This window comes from Ovis aries, chromosome 13, assembly GCF_016772045.2.
Source record: "Ovis aries strain OAR_USU_Benz2616 breed Rambouillet chromosome 13, ARS-UI_Ramb_v3.0, whole genome shotgun sequence".
NCBI classification, from domain to species: domain Eukaryota; kingdom Metazoa; phylum Chordata; class Mammalia; order Artiodactyla; family Bovidae; genus Ovis; species Ovis aries.
In genome coordinates, this window is record NC_056066.1 from 1,538,548 (window position 1) to 1,554,815 (window position 16,268).

The 16,268-nt window shown below is 39.8% G+C and overlaps 2 protein-coding genes across 3 annotated transcripts in view; both read left to right on the plus strand.

Annotated features, from left to right (window-relative positions):
- LOC105613810 (M-phase phosphoprotein 6-like) overlaps positions 1 to 14,199 on the plus strand; it is a 29,217-nt gene extending 15,018 nt beyond the window's left edge. Inside the window, exon 1 of the mRNA XM_060397116.1 lies at positions 1 to 14,199. This exon is cut by the window's left edge and continues 15,018 nt beyond it. Coding sequence (XP_060253099.1) covers positions 7,617 to 8,060 — 444 coding nt within the window. The 5' untranslated portion in view covers positions 1 to 7,616 and the 3' untranslated portion in view covers positions 8,061 to 14,199.
- Positions 1 to 16,268, plus strand: part of PLCB1 (phospholipase C beta 1) — an 857,274-nt gene that overhangs the window by 790,828 nt on the left and 50,178 nt on the right. Inside the window, exon 32 of one of the 2 annotated variants that reach the window (XM_060397115.1) lies at positions 1 to 14,199. This exon is cut by the window's left edge and continues 27,127 nt beyond it. The exons of the other annotated variant lie outside the window; for it this stretch is intronic. The gene's annotated coding sequence lies outside the window, so the exon portion shown is untranslated. Of the gene's footprint in view, positions 14,200 to 16,268 lie in introns of those variants that run through there. 2 annotated transcript variants of the gene reach the window in all.

Here is a 16,268-nt window from a genome sequence, read left to right on the forward strand (position 1 = left end):
AGGGCTCTCTATATAAAGGGTACAGTTACCCTCTACAATCTCTGTGAGATAGTTCAGAAATTCCTTGAGGAATTTTTGCTTTCTAACTGCTGTAGGACACTGCTGACAATGCCATAAGGTTATCACAGTTGTCTGCTAGTGACCTTTTGCTCCTTAGGTGCTGAAATGTGCACTCTTGGTTCTCATTGATTTTTGTTACCACCACACTAAATTGGTAATGACACCTACCAACACATCCCATCACCCATCCTTGGGAAATTAGTTTTACATCTTAATCTCCTTGCTTATTGAAACCGATGCATTCAGCATTCAGACTATTCATGCTGAGTATAAGATAACCACAAACCAATCTGCATTTTTAACTCAAAAGCTCAAGTCTTTTATTTAATATTAAACCACAGATTGTTCAACTTCTAAGTGGGTCACACATTGTGTTAAGTGATCCAGCTCTGTCCTCTGCCATCTGGCTACATGAATCAATGTCAGATGGATGCAAATATATCTCTGAGAGGGAACCTTGGGAAAGAGTGCTGATATACCAAGCATAGACCCTAGGACATTTACCCACTCCCAGAAGAATGCACTGAAGGTAAATCCAAAGATCACGGCACAGGTTTAAATACTGGCTGTATGATTTCACTATCACTTTCATTGGCTGCTATGAGTCTGAGTAAGTCCTATCTCTGCTTCATTTACCTTAATTTTGTTGCATGCCCAGAAATTCAGGGACACTCAGGGACAGCAGGGAGGATCAGAAAGAGTGTGTGATAAAAACTACAAGTAGCCTCAAGGACAAAAATAATAATAATAATACTAAGACAGAGAGGCTTGTGTATCCAACTGGCTACCGGGTTTTTCTTTGACCATCAGAACTGGTTCCCAATTTGAACTTCAGAGCTTTGCTGGTACAGTAAGGACTGAGATTAATCAGTATAATTATAAATGTTATTTTATTAAAAGGTTCCAATAAGATGGAATACAGATTAAAATAGTGTGTTCAGAAATAGAAAGACAAAAATCAATAGAAAATAAATGAGGGAAATCAGATCAAGGGAAAATAAGAAAGGTAATTTAGAGGCAAGAAGGATTGAGTTTATAAACTGCACACAAAAGCACACACCATAATAACCTGTATATTAATTGGTGTTGGGCCACAGAGTCCACAGGTCAAAACTAGCTATAGAGGAGAAAACCCCTTGAAGACTTTGGGCTTGCAAAGAAGGTTGATATTATACACTGTCCCATATCCAGAGCCCTCCATGTACTCAATCACACTACCTCCAGGTCTTCATTGCTGCACTCACTCATCCACTCAAACATTTTGTAAATGTATTGACGTGCCAACACCATGTAAGGTTCTTGGGAAACCATGGTTTGTAAAAGTAGGCATGATCCCTGCTCTAGTGGAACTTCAGAGAAGTGACAGAGATAGACAAAAAGCAGATAATCACAAAAATGTATGAGACAAAATAATCACATAAATGAATGAGACACCTCTGTAGGAAAGAAACATGGTTCTAAGAAGAAAAATACAGAATGATCTAATAGAGAGATAAAGATTAGGGGGAATTTCTTGAAGCAAATAATGTTTAAACTGAGAGCTGAAGCTCAGTAGGACATAACTGAGTAAATGTTGTAGGATCCATGGAGCGAGGGGGCGTGTGTGGATGGAGGGAGGCCCTTGCTGCTGCTGTTGTTGTTCAGTCCCTCAGTCGTGTCGACACTTTATGACCCCATGGACTGCAGCACGCCAGGCTTCCCTGTCCATCACCATCTGCCAGAGCTTGCTCAAACTCATGTCCATTGAGTCGGTGATGCCATCTAACCATCTCATCCTCTGTCGTCCCCTTCTCCTCCTGCCTTCAACCTTTCCCCAGCATCAGGGTCTTTTCCAATGAGTCGGCTCTTCACATCAAGTGGCCAAAGTATTGGAGCTTCAGCTTCAGCATCAGTCTTTCCAGTGAATATTCAGGATTAATTTCCTTTATGATTGACTGGTTTGATCTCTTTGCAGTCCAAGGGACTCTCAAGAGTCTTCTCCAAAACTACAATTCAGAAGCTTAATTTCTTTAGTGCTCGGCTTTCTTTATGGTCCAACTCTCACATCCATACATGACTACTGGAAAAACCATAGCCTTGACTAGACAGACCTTTGTTGGCAAAGTAATGTCTCTACTTTTTAATATGCTGTCTAGGTTGGTCATAGCTTTTCTTCCAAGGAGCAAGCATTTTTTAATTTCATGGCTATAGTCACCATCTAATTTAATTTAGGTTTCATAGCTGCAGTGATTTTGGAGCCCAAGAAAATAAAGGGAAGCCTTTCTAGAAATAAGAAATAGTACATGCAAAGGCGCTGTAGCTGCAGGGACCATAGTGTGTTCAAGAAACTGAACCAGTAGGGCACAGAGAACAAGGAGGAGAGTGTATGATGGGAAAAGGAATGTTGATCGAAGTGAAACCCATATAACCTTGGTTGCTGCCTTAACAAGGTTGGTTTTTATTCTAATAAGCCTTAACCCTGGGTAGAGGTAGTGATATGATCAGATTTAGGTTTTGAAAAGGTTTCTATTGACTGAAGTGGAGAACAAATAGAAGGGTGGAAAGATCAAACAGGATGCAAGAGATTAGTTAGGACTCTTAATGCAGCAAGAGACATTCACAGTATGGACTTGGAGATGGAGAGAAGTATAAGAATGTGAGAGGGAGAACTTAGTGCTGGGTTGATGAGACAGTGTAGCGCAAGGAAGTCAAGGAGTGATGTGGGTTAATAGTGTGTGCAACAGGGAGAGTATTGTCATCTAACACTGGCCTAGAGAATGGCAGGATACAGCAAAACTGGAGATGAGGAGAGGGCAATACTGGACATGGTATGATTGAAATCTAAGTAGAGAAGTTAAGGAAACGATGAGATATATCCATTTGGAATTGAGAGAAGTCTTCTGGAGGAAAAAAAAAAAAGATTTGAAAATCATATATAATATAAAGATGGAAGAGTGCCTGAGCATGAAACGAAGTTTCCAAGAGAAAGACTATGAAAAGAGAGAAGAGACCACAGATGGAGCCTTGAAGAGATTTTAAGATGCTCCTTGGGTTGGGATTATTCTAAAAACAACACAAGATTGCAGGGGCAAGTCTTTTTCTTTTTCTTTTTTTCCCAAAACTAACTTACACCTCTTTCCTATTATTTTGTTTTATTTTGTGTTGTTTTACCAAGGATGGACAACTATCATCCATCTCTCACACTAGAATTTCCTTAGTTAGCCATGAATTGCCTCTTCCAGGGATGATAGGAGAAGTTTCACCATAAATGGGTTTAATCAAAATAAAGGATATTTTATAATTGGGTTAGAGTTTCATGAATAGGACTTTATAATATGCCTGCTAAATGATGCTTGTTATCAAACCCATGTGAATGTTATGTTAGTGACTTTATGCTTTCGTCTTTTAAGGGTCAGTTGCTCTCTCCTTGATCTATCTGTGAGATCTGCATGAGGTGCTGCCCAGAGACGCTCTGAGATTTTATTTGAGATGACCTGGAGTTTTCACTGTCATTTACCTAGAAATGATCCATTTGCATATTTTAGAAGAGGACACCCATTCAGTCAGTTTTGCAAGTTCATTATTGCAAAGTACAGCTAAAGAAAGTATAGAATTTTGTGACAGATAATTGAAGAAACCAACAGAAAAGCTTAAGTTCATGCTATAGAATGGTTTTCATTGTCCAATATTGTATTCACATAGTAGGCAGTGCATGAGATGGAAAGATCCTTATTGATAAACATGGTTTTCTTTCCATGATTATTTATTCACTGAACATGATACTAATGTCATGCCAAGAAAGCTGCATTGTGTTCATGTGTGCACAATGGATATTCACATGTTCTCTGTGTGTTTGCCCATGTTTACTATGTAATTAAAACCAAGACACCAGCCTGTGATATCCCCAGAAGAGCACTGTGTAACTTAAGCAGCAGGTAGGATTCCTTTTCTTTTGCTGTTCATTTTAATATAGGTAAGAGGAAATAATGTTTTTTCAAGATAATAGGAAAGAATATAATGGAACTGCATGTCCAACATGGAAGCCACTAATCCACAAATAGTGACTTAATTTTAAATTAACTAAAATTAAAAATTAAGTTATTCCATCATACTGGCCACAATTCAATAGTGTCTACAGTATTGGACAGTGCCAATATCCAACTTTTCCACCATTGCAGAAAGTTTTATGAAACAGCTCTGAACCAGGGATCAGGGCTGCTGCCAGTTTTTGCAGAGCCCACAAACTAACAATGATTTTACATTTTGAAATGATTGAAAAATAATCAAAGGAAGAAAGTTTTAATTTTTTAAATATGTATTTATTTACTGTGGTTGCACTTAGTTAGTTGCAGCAGGGATCTTTGATCTTCATTGTGTGGCACGCAGGCAGGATCTTTAGTTGTGGCGTGGGAATGCTTAGTTGTGGCACGTGGAATCTAGTTCCCTGACCAGGGATCAAGCCCAGGGCCCCTGCAATGGGAGCAGAGAGTCTTAACCACTAACCGCAGGGAAAGTCATTCGAAATTCAAAGTTGAGTGTCATTAAATAAAGTTTGTTGAACACAGCTGAACCCCATCCTTTTCACTCTGTTTATGACTTTTCCCCTGGCAGCAGCCCCATTGAGTAGCCATGATAGAGACCTTAAAGCCTGCAAAATCTAAAATATTCACTCTGGCTCTTCAGAAAAGTTTGCCCATGTTTGAGTTAAAGGAGGGAGGGTAATAGTGTTGTTACCAAGTCCAAACTCACTCTGCTCACCACATGACAGGCCAGTTCACTGGAGACGAGGTATTGAGGCAAGGAATAATGACTTTATTTGGAAAGCAGGCTGACTGAAAAGATGGTAGACTAATCATCTCAAAATCACCATTTTTGGGGGGTCTGGATGCCAGGTTCTTTTATAGAACCCAGCGGGGGAGAAATGGAACAGTAAAGTAGAAAGGTCACAAGTCTTGCAAACATCTCCTCCAATGGCCAGCCTCAGGGGAGAGACATGTTAATTTCTTACTTCCTGTATGCGTTCACAGGAGTAGGGGTCAAGATGTTACCCTGAACAAAAGGCATTTTGGTTTAACATTCAGGCAGAAGTGCAGGGTTCCCTGAGACAGGCCATTATGTATAGACAGTGTCCTTGCAGTGAACAGAAGCAATGAGTAGAAAAGGTTAAAGTAAAAGAAACAGATCCAACATGTAGTCAGATTTTGTTCTTCCCCGTAACAGGGTCACAACCCACTTTACTAGAGACTGACCTGTATGGTTTGAAAAAGGACATTAGAGGAAGAGAACACGTGTGCAGAACCCATGTCTTGACTTGATTGCTGTAGGACACCACCCTGCCTTTTAGGATTTGACTGGAGTGTTAAGCCTCCAGAAGTACTGGGAGGTCACCTTTAACATGAATCCTAAGGGCTTCATGAAACCTTCAGCTTTCTCAGTGTCTTTTTGTAATTAAAAAAAAAAAAAATACTGTCTAAAGCTCACTTCTCTCTGTGGTCCACTATCCTCCTCATTGTCAAAAGGCAAATTATATTCTCTCAAAGGCTTGACAATATGAAACAAGGAAATTCACTTACCCTCTTGACAGCAATGCCAATTATCTTTTTAACCTTCTCTTAGGCTAATGGCTGAGACAATGAAAAATTAGTTTGCAGTGGGACCTGAGCCAACTCGGCATCCTTCAGCTCTTATTCTATCCTCTCTTCCCACCTCTTGAGAATACTACGTTCACTAAGACGAATTTGTAGTCTCTTATTAGGCCAGGCTTAAATCCGTGCAAGAACTTAATAAAGTCATTCTCTATTAGAAATGCCACAAGGCTATCGAGCATTTCTGTGGGAGTAGGATTGTGTCTTCTATACTGTGAGTTGACTGGGCTGTTACAAAGCACCCTAGGGAACTCAGCCTATGCATTTGATATGTTGCTGGACAAGATTGTATCTGAGGGGCAGGGGAAATCCTCAGCAAATGTATTTCTTGTTTAAGCCTCTAATTCTTTAGCATTAGCTTTAAGCCTAACTGACTTCACAGGAATAAATCATTAAGAAAAGTCCATGACCCCAAAGCTTGCTGTCTAGGTTTTCCTGGGCATGACTCAAGTTCAGGCATGCGTACAAGTCTCCCCTTAGAAATGTGCACCCACTGACCTCTCATGTCAGTTGACCTCAACCTGTCCTTGGCTGCTGGAGGAAATTCAGGCTAAGAACAAAACACTTATACTTCAGGCTCTAAGATTTGAGAGCCCGATTCCTGTATACCTACCTTAGTTTGTACTTTCTTTATATCCTCCAGCCAACAGATATATCCAGTGTCCCTGATTCATTAAAATGTTAAGAGGAGCACTCTGATCCAACATTTCCATAGTAAAAGGGAAGTTGTAAATATCATCCCTCTTGACATTTAAATTTCCCACTGACATGCATCTGATTTATTTGATTTAATATTAAAGAATGGGGAGAGTAGAAGATACTAGATATGTATAAGCTATTTGGCTTTATTTTAGCCATTTGGTTTTTAAATAAAAACAAAACAAAAACCTTAGCATAAAACTTTTTATTACTGAAAGCATTTTGAAATTATTATTGAGATCTCTGGAGCACAGAGTATGGACATAACAGGACCTAACAGAAGCAGAAGATATTAAGAAGAGGTGGCAAGAATACACAGAAGAACTATACAAAAAAAGATCTTCATGACCCAGATAACCAGGATGGTGTGATCACTCACCTATGGCCAGACATCCTGAAATGCGAAGTCAAGTGGGCTTTAGGAAGCATCACTACAAACAAGGCTAGTGGTGGTGATGGAATTCCAGTTGAGCTATTTCAATTCAAAGTGCTGCGCTCAATATGCCAGCAAGTTTGGAAAACTCAGCAGTGGCTACAGGACTGGAAAAGGTCAGTTTTCATTCCAATCCCAAAGAAAGGCAATGCCAAAGAATGTTCAAACTACCACACAATTGCACTCATCTCACACGCTAGCAAAATAATGCTCAAAATTTTCCAAGGAGGCTTCAACAGTACATGAACCATGAACTTCCAGATGTTCAAAGTAGATTTAGAACAGGCAGAGGAATCAGAGATCAAATTGCCAACATTGCTGGATCATTGAAAAAGCAAGAGAGTCCCAGAAAAACATCTACTTCTGCTTTATTGACTATGCCAAAGCCTTTGACTGTGTGGGTCACAATAAACTGTGGAAAATTCTGAAAGAGATAGGAATACAGACCACCTGACCTGCCTACTGGGAAATCAGTATGCAGGTCAGGAAGCAACAGTTGCAACTGGACATGGAACAACAGAGTGGTTCCAAATGGGCAAAGGAGTGCGTCAAGGCTGTATATTATCACCCTGCTTATTTAACTTATATGCAGAGTACTTCATGCAAAATGCTGGGCTGGATGAAGCACAAGCTGGAATCAAGATTGCCGGGAGAAATACCAATAACCTCAGATATGCAGATGACATCACCCTTATGGCAGAAAGTGAAGAAGAACTAAAGAAACTCTTGATGAAAATGAAAAAGGAGAGTGAAAAACTTGGCTTAAGAGTTGCAGACAGTGGCGCCCGGTGGGAGTCAGTATGGCAGCCGAGCACAAAACAAAGCTGTCCAAGAACTTGCTGTGCATGAAGTTCATGCAAAGGGGACTTGACTCGGAAACCAAGAAACAACTAGAAGAGGAAGAAAAGAAAATCATTAGTGAAGAGCACTGGTACTTGGATTTGCCTGAGCTGAAAGAGAAGAAGAGTTTCATTATAGAAGAGCAGAGTTTCTTGTTGTGTGAAGAACTTCTCTATGAAAGAATGTCATTCAGAGGATTTAATCCTAAGGTTGAGAAATTAATGCTTCAGATGAACGCTAAGAACAAAGCAGAAGAAGCTGAAGAGCAAACAGTGGAGCTTGATGTGTCAGATGAAGAAATGGCTAGAAGATATGAGACCTTGGTGGGGATAATTGGGAAAAAGTTTGCCAAGAAAAGAGACTGTGCCATCTACGAAGAAGATGAAAATGGAGTAAAGAAGTAAAGAAGAATTAAAGTAAAGAAGATGTTCTGAAAGCCCCAAGGTTAAAGTGGAGGCCTTAAGATATAGTTCAGGGATGAGAGCATATTTTGGAACTCAACTCTGTGGGTTCCTCTATAGTTATTAATGTCATAATGTTTATTTGTAAAGAAATGTATACTTTTGGAAACATCCTGCTTTTGGAACAGACGTGTGATGGATGTTATACATCCTTTGCTTAACAGTGTTCATCAAGAGTGGACTTTTAACCCTTGATCTTCAAATGTACATAGGTATGTGGTACCTTCCTAAAGAATATTTTATCTCAGATTTTTTTTTAATATAACTCTCCAGTCACTGACCTTAAATTGAACTCATGAAAACTAATACCAGTGTTTAAATTGCCCTTATGTTTATAAACATGTCAAGTCAGTTCATACATATATTTTAGAATCATGTCATGAGAATTTGTGATATGTTAATTCATCAAGAACAAACTTGCCTCTTCGGGCTAAGGATTTTCATGCCACAAAGTCAATGTCAATGTGTGGAATTATGTTTTTCATTGTTGTTTAAGCTTAAGCCTTTAATTATTTTTTAGACATTGTTCTATAATAAATACCCATTTTCATATATATAAAAAAACTTGGCTTAAAACTCAACATTTAAAAAACGAAGATCATGGCATCTGATCTCATCACTTCATGGCAAATAGATGGGGAAACAATGAAAACAGTGAGAGACCATTTTGGGAGGTGAGGGCCTCCAAAATCACAGCAGATGGTGACTGCAGCCATGAAATTAAAAGATGCTTGCTCCTTGGAAGAAAAATTATGACCAACCTAGACAGCATATTAAAAAGCAGAGACACTACTTTGCCAACAAAGGTCCATCTAGTCAAAGCTATGGTTTTCCCAGTAGTCATGTATCGATGTGAGAGTTGAACCATAAAGAAAGCTGAGTGCTAAAGAATTGATGCTTTTGAACTGTGTTGTTGGAGAAGACTCTTGAGAGACCCTTGGACTCCAAGGAGATGCAACCAGTCAATCCTAAAGGAAATCAGTCCTGCATATTCATTGGAAGGACTGATGTTGAAGCTGAAACTCTGATACTTTGGCCACCTGATGCAAAAGAACTGACTCATTGGAAAAGACCCTGATGCTGGGAAAGATTGAGGGCAGGAGGAGAAGGAGACAACAGAGGATAAGATGGTTGGATGGCATCACTGACTTGATGGGTCCATCAAGCTCCATGATGAGTTTGAGCAAGTTTGAGATGGTGATGGACAGGGAATCCTGGTGTGCTGCAGTCCATGGCGTCACAAAGAGTCGGACACGACTGAACAACTGAACTGAACTGAACTGAGCACAGAGTGGCAGTTTTGGAAGCACTGGGTGATTTTTCACCACGTACAGTACCTGAGACCAGATAGATGGATGGCTTTGTCAGAAAATATCATGAAGCCAAACTGTCTTTCATAATTATTTCAAATTGTCTATGTTTATAACCCTAAGTCTCTTTTTAAATGCTTATTGGACCAGTGGTCTTTGACATATAACTGTTGTATCAAGAAATAACCTGTTAATATTAATAACAAAACAGAGTCTTAGCTTCACCATGTGTCATTTCTAGAGGATGTGAATGCTGAGGCACTAGCAGGTGTGAGTAAGAGTGAGGACTCTAGAAGTTGTGAGAAGAGGTTCAGGTAGAGGGAGAGGAGGTATGGCTGCCCAGAGGTGAGGGGACTGCTGGTGGAAATGAAAGAAGTCCATTAGGGTGGCGATGAGGCTGAGGAGGAATATGGACCCAGAACAGGCAGATCATTGTAAGAAGCCATAAGGGCTTTGGAGTTTTACTCAGAGGACAATAGCAACCATTGAAGATACATGGTCCAATTTCCATTTTAGTAGAAAAGAGAACCAGGAGACTAGTTAGAAGGCTATTCGTGTCTATGCCCTTGAGAAGAAAGCAGAAGTAAGGGTCACCCAATATATCTTTTGTAGAATAAGACTATTCCACAACCAAAGATGAAGAAAGATAAAGAACACATTAGGGGACTGCTAACTCATTACTTCTATATTCCTTTATGTAACAAAACAACCATCCTTTCTAAATGAAACAAAACTGTATAACTGCTTTTTAAAAATATTTAAGTCTCATGGTTACCTCTTAAATGTGAATCTCCATGTGTTATTGCAATCAAATGGATCCAAAGGCTTGCATCAGTATATTCTAGCCCAGATTCCACAGGGATGACCCTGAGATCAGATGCAACCTTTAGAAGCAATGCTGTTCTCTGCAGGTGGGGCACTCCACGCTCAGAGTTTATGACATCTGCTCAAGTTCAGGACAGCCTGCGCAGGGAGAGGGTGGCCCGGCTTTGTCACTGGCTCACACACCTGCCTGCCACATGATAAGCCATCCCGTCAGGTTTCATCCTGATATTGACCACAGGCTAACCAGTGACCTTTCCTCTTCTCAAGACTTATTTAGACTCTCCCTGCTATTTATCTAAATCACTACACGGTTTGACCTTGGCTTTCAGTGCCTTCAGGTTATCAGCATGAAGGTCAGGTCATTATAAAAGAGTGAGGTCCATCACTAATGACCTCAGGACATATCTTAGATATTGGGATGTTGAATAAATCTCACCAGTTCCTTTTATTATAATGTGCCTTTTTTTCTTAAAAGCTAAGCCCTGAAATAAAAGAGTTTAAGTTGGAATTTATTTTTTGATAAATGAATTTTGTGAGGTAAATTTCACAAATACTTCCCCATTCTTCCAGTTAAAATGTAATTTTCAAGGTTCACGCTAATGAATTCACTCGGTAGCTATTACTTGCCATTTGTATATGACCTTGTAATAAACATGTTATTGACCTAGGGATGATGAGGACTAAGACTTAGGTGGTTCCGTTTCTAACAGCAAAATAAAAACTATTATTGGCTGCAATAAAATTTAGTGGTCTTAAAATTTAAATAGAACTGTTGTTTATACTTAATCGGGGAAATGGAGAGTTAGTTATAGACGATACTTAAATTGTGGAACACTTGGTCCTAAAAAATGTCCATTATAATACTTTAAACAAATTAAATTTTATTTAAAAGTTTCAGGTCTCTTGAATGTCAGGGGAAGGTGAAAATGCAGTCAGGAGATATAAAGGCTAGCACCAGGAAATACAGCCAGAAATTCTGAACTTGGATTTCTTTGCATGTCCTTGTACGGTATCATGCCTTGAAAGATGATCTTGACGACTACTGACATTTTGTAAACTTGAGTGGAAAGTGCAGTGTATTCCTTTTCCATGGACTGAAGCACATGATAGCTCTTGAGCCAGATTATAAGAATCCCTATCATAAGATTATGGAAAATGAGTGGAAAGAATCCAGACTGAAAGCCTGACCCACACTTGACTCCTTGTTTTAAGGACAACATTTGATAATGCTTTCAACACATGGCTTCCTGAGCAAAGATCTTCAGGAAGTAGTTGTTTAACATTTAACCATATGAATTAATCTGAGGCCTTAGGGAAATCCAAGCAGATGTGGACAAAGACTCACATCCCTCAGAAAGCACCCCATATTGGCAGCTGGAAACAATAAAGAATTGTTGTGTAATCATAGCAAACTCCAATTCTTTTCAAAACTATGGTGGACTGAAGGGTGGTCCTCTAAAAGATATGTCCACATTCTAATTCCCTGAATCTATGAATATTACCTTATTTGGGAAAAGGACCCTTGGAAAATGTAATTAAGTGAAGAATTTTGTGATGAAGAGGTCATCCTAGATTTCCCAAGTGGGACCTAAATCCAATAGTACGTGTCCTTATAAGATTGAGGCAAGGATAGGTTTGACACATAGAAAAGAGGAGAAGGCAATGTGACAGCAGAGGCTGAGACTGGTGTGTTGAATGCCCAAGTCAAAGGAAGCTGGCAGCCACAAGAAATTGGAAGAGTCAAGGAACCAGTTCTCCACGAGAGCCTTTGGAAGTGGGGTGGTCTTCCCAACATCTTGATTTCAGACGTCTGGCCTCCAGAACTGTAAGAGAATAACCCCCTTAATGTATGATAATTTGTTACAGTCCCCACAAGAAACTAATATGCTATCAGGGGATGCTACCTTCCACCCTATAGAAGGTAGGCTCTCCTAATGTCTGCTTTTCTGGGTGGGATATCTTGAAGGTCTTTCTCCCTTCCTGCACGTGCACAACCCTGTCTGGAACATTCTCTGTGCAGTAGTCTAAACCATTACAACCTCATTTCTTATAAATTGTATGTGTGAAATCTCTAGAGCTCAAAAAACAGTATTTGGCAAAAAGCAACTCTTGTACTTTTTTTCTCACGTGCGTTCATTCAACAGATATTTATTGAGCATCTACTGTGTGCCAGGCATAGTTCTAAGTGGTGGGGATACAGCAGGGAAGAAAATGGACAAAAATGTCTGTTTCCATGAAGTGTTCATAAGCAAGTAATAAGTAAAATAATGAAGCAAAATATATAATATGGGTGGAAACAGAAACTACAGAGAAAATTAAAGGGAGAGACGGGATGGGGAGTGGAAGTCCTCCATTCTTACTAGGATGGTCTATTGTTGTTGTTATTCTCTAAGTCGTGTCCCGCTCTGCAACCCCATGGACTGTAGCCTTCCAGGCTCCTCTGTCCATGGGGTTTTTCAGGCAAGAATACTGGAGTATGCTGCCATTTCCTTCTCCAGGAGATCTTCCTGGAACAAGGGATTGAACCTGCGTCTCCTACAGAGGCAGGCAGATTCTTTACTGCTGATCCACCTGGGAAGCCTGACTTCTAGGATGGTTGGGGAAGGCATAACCAAGACAGTGACCTGGTGGAGGTGGCTTTCCAGAGAAACTGAACCAACAGGAGATATAAAAGGATTTATTAGAAGGAATTGGTTCACCTGTTTATGGAAGCTGGCAAGTCCAAAATCTGCAGAGTAGGTGTCTTAGTTCAAATTCAAAAGCCAGAAGTTGCTGTAGAACCAGGAAGATACTTCAGTTTAAAGACCATTAGACAGGAGAATTCTGTCTTACTTGGAGGAGGGTCAGCCTTCAATGGATGATCCAGCAGGATCTGGATTTAACGTGTCATGTCCCAGTAAACCCGGGAAATAGATATTATCACAACTACACACACACACACACACACACACACACACACACACACACCCCATGAAGAAACAAAGAGCTCAAACCAGCTAAGTGACTGATCTTACAACACACAGGTAGTCGGACAAGACATCAGACATGATTATAGCAGGCTCCAAAGCCTACTTTCTTTTCATTATTAGTTTTTTTTTTTTTTTTAAGTACTTCTAAAAGAAACTGCTAGAGCTGTGAATTCCAAAACATTCAAGGCTGATGTGTGTGTTGTTTTTCTTACATACTTCGCCAAGTGTTTTGTTCTCATTTCACTGCTGAGAATTCTTCAGCATTTGCGGTGCTGTCATAGGGCGCAAAAGTATCTCACAGACTATTCTGGAGCAGCATTAATAGGCCTTCTCCTGTCTGAGCCCATGCACAGCCCTGCACCTCAGTCAGCCAATCCAAAACTAGTGTGAGCATCTAAAGATGAAGGACCTGGTCCCTGCTTTCAGTTGGCTGGTAATCTCATTATGGTGATATAACAAAGTGAAATGATGAGAAGAGATAAGAGCCAGGCTGTGTGACTCTGGCCTTAGGTAGACAAAAATTTAATAACAGCAAAAGAAAGAGTGATTAGTCTATGGACGCTGCACAGGAGAAAGGGCATTGCAAGCTGGGTGGAGGATATTACAAACATCTAGGGAAGGTGTGAAGTCTTCAAAGAAGTTGAGTGAATTATCTCAGAGCAAAGCATGGACTCTGTCTTTTAAACTTCCAGGCTTTCAAAACTTCCCAATAACTTTGGTCAGTATGCTTTTTTTTTTTTTTTGGAGCAATAAATTCACAAATGCTGTAAGAGCAAATTGAACATGAAATCCTCAGTTGATTTCATTTTCTTTTTTAATTTAGTAAGAGACCTCTTCAGAATGAATCTCATCAAGAATAATGTGACTTGAGCCACCCATTGTACTGAATGACTTCCCCTTCTTTTTAAAATGGAAATCAGTTTTTATTTTATATGCAGCTATAGCATCCACAATTATAAGTAAAAAAAAAAAAAGAAAGCAACTAATAAAAACCTTTCTATCAGCATTGCTAGGATAGCAATCTATAGCAGAAGTAGCCTGTTGTTAACTCATGAGGCAGTTTCCTTAAAATAAGTGAGTAATGGCAATTAAGTCACTATATGGAGTGATTTCTCAAACAATACAGTCCATCATGTTACCTTAATTACCTTAAGCTATGGCTGTATGTTAAAGAAAGGAACCTCTTCTCATGACTGTTATAAATACAGACAAGTTATTTCTCCTCTTGTGGGAATCATGAGGCTCATGTTCTCACCTTTTTCCTTCTAAAACCAATCTTGATTTTTAAAAAATCAGAGCAATCATAGTAAGTGGGATCAGCAGTTCTGTTGATTCTGTGTTCAGGTGGATCCCGAGCGTTTTCTGCCTTCATAATTCTGTTCTTCCATAAGACAAATCCTCTTGCTGGCAAGGGCTTTTCAGCAAGCACCTGGGTAAACGTGTGCAGGCAGCTCTTGGTTTGTAATTTCCATTCTTAACACCTGTGCCAGTATATATTAAGACCAGGATTCCAGGGTAAATGTCACTACAGGAAATAAATCTGAACTATGCAGGTCATGATATCTGTTGGTTGTATACATATATGTGGGAGGCTCTCAGGTTCTGCAGTTTCAAATTCAAGTTCTCCACTGACTGAGCTCATGCCCTTTAATGTGTGATTCATGCTTGTTGTAACATCTTGGAGTCATGTTATAGGGATGTTGAACTTGTTTGGAGCAGCTTTGACTGGATTCTTTTGCTTGGTGCCAAAAGCTAGTTATTTGATGTGGTCTCTGTTTTAGAGTAACAAGGGGGTAAATGTAAATAAGACATTAGCATTGTCCTACCTTTCTCATAGCTGGAAGGAATACCCTTTGTCAGTAGTTTTTGGCTTGTGTGGCCACTGTTGCCAACTGTAATAAAATAAGGACAAAACAAGGAAATGATGACATCAGTGTAAAATAGAATGAAATTTGACCACTGCAAATACCATGCTTTACAACATCCTCAAAGCCTGAATAAAATGACCAGGGCCAGCTTCCTCATGGCTGAGTAATATTGTGTGTGTATATATATACATGCATATACATACATATATATGTATTAAAAAGAAGAAGAAACTTAATTCTCTAAGCGTCCATCTCAAGAAAGTAAAAAGGTTTCTCTTAAACCCAGAGAAAGTAAAACAAAGGAAATACAAAAAATGAAACTAGGAATCAGCAAAATAGAAAATAAGCAATAGTCAAGAAAGTCCACAAGGCTAAAGGGTCGGTTCATTATTCTAACATGCTTAGTGAAACTGATAAACACACCACTCCAAGACTGATATCTCTCTAATGAACTTAATTGCATTTGTTGCCCAGATACCAAGAAGTTTACTTTGAAATTGTAGTTGGCTAAACTTTCATCCAAGTCAATTTTCTTTCCATTATGCCAGGCTTCTGAAAGCCTGTTTTTCATCAATTAAGTTGAATCATAAGATAAGAGCATGATCCAGATAGCAAAGGTGCTGAGAGCTGGAAGAATGCTTGGGAAATAGAGTGACCATGAACTGTGAACATGCTGTGCGCAGGGAGCGGGACGTTTAAAACAAAGCCTTCTAGGGGCCTCAGTGGAGCGTGCAGGGAAGGAGGAACAACGAAATGTGAATGTTTTAAAGATGAAAAAGAGCTTCTCTTACATTTCACCTTTCAGAAAAGTAGGAGAGCAACATGAGCGCCAGACCACGAACACTGGTGTTAACAACGGAGACAGCAGAGCTGTAGGTGCTGTCTGATGCCCAGTCTCCTCCCAGGGCAGGCGCTGGTTGTTGTAGTAACGCAGCAGGAGGTATACGATTCTACAACCAGGAAACTCAGGCAAACTGGTGGCACATAAAGGAAGCACTCCTACACTTTGGTCTTTGCTGTCACCATACTGTTTAAGCTGCTCATCAGTGTTTCTCAAACTTTAATGTGCATGCAAATCTCCTGGGCAATCCTATTAAAATGCAGGCTCTAATTTAGTAGGTCTGTGTAGCTGCTGCTGCTGCTAAGTCGCTTCAGTCGTGTCCGACTCTGTGCGACCCC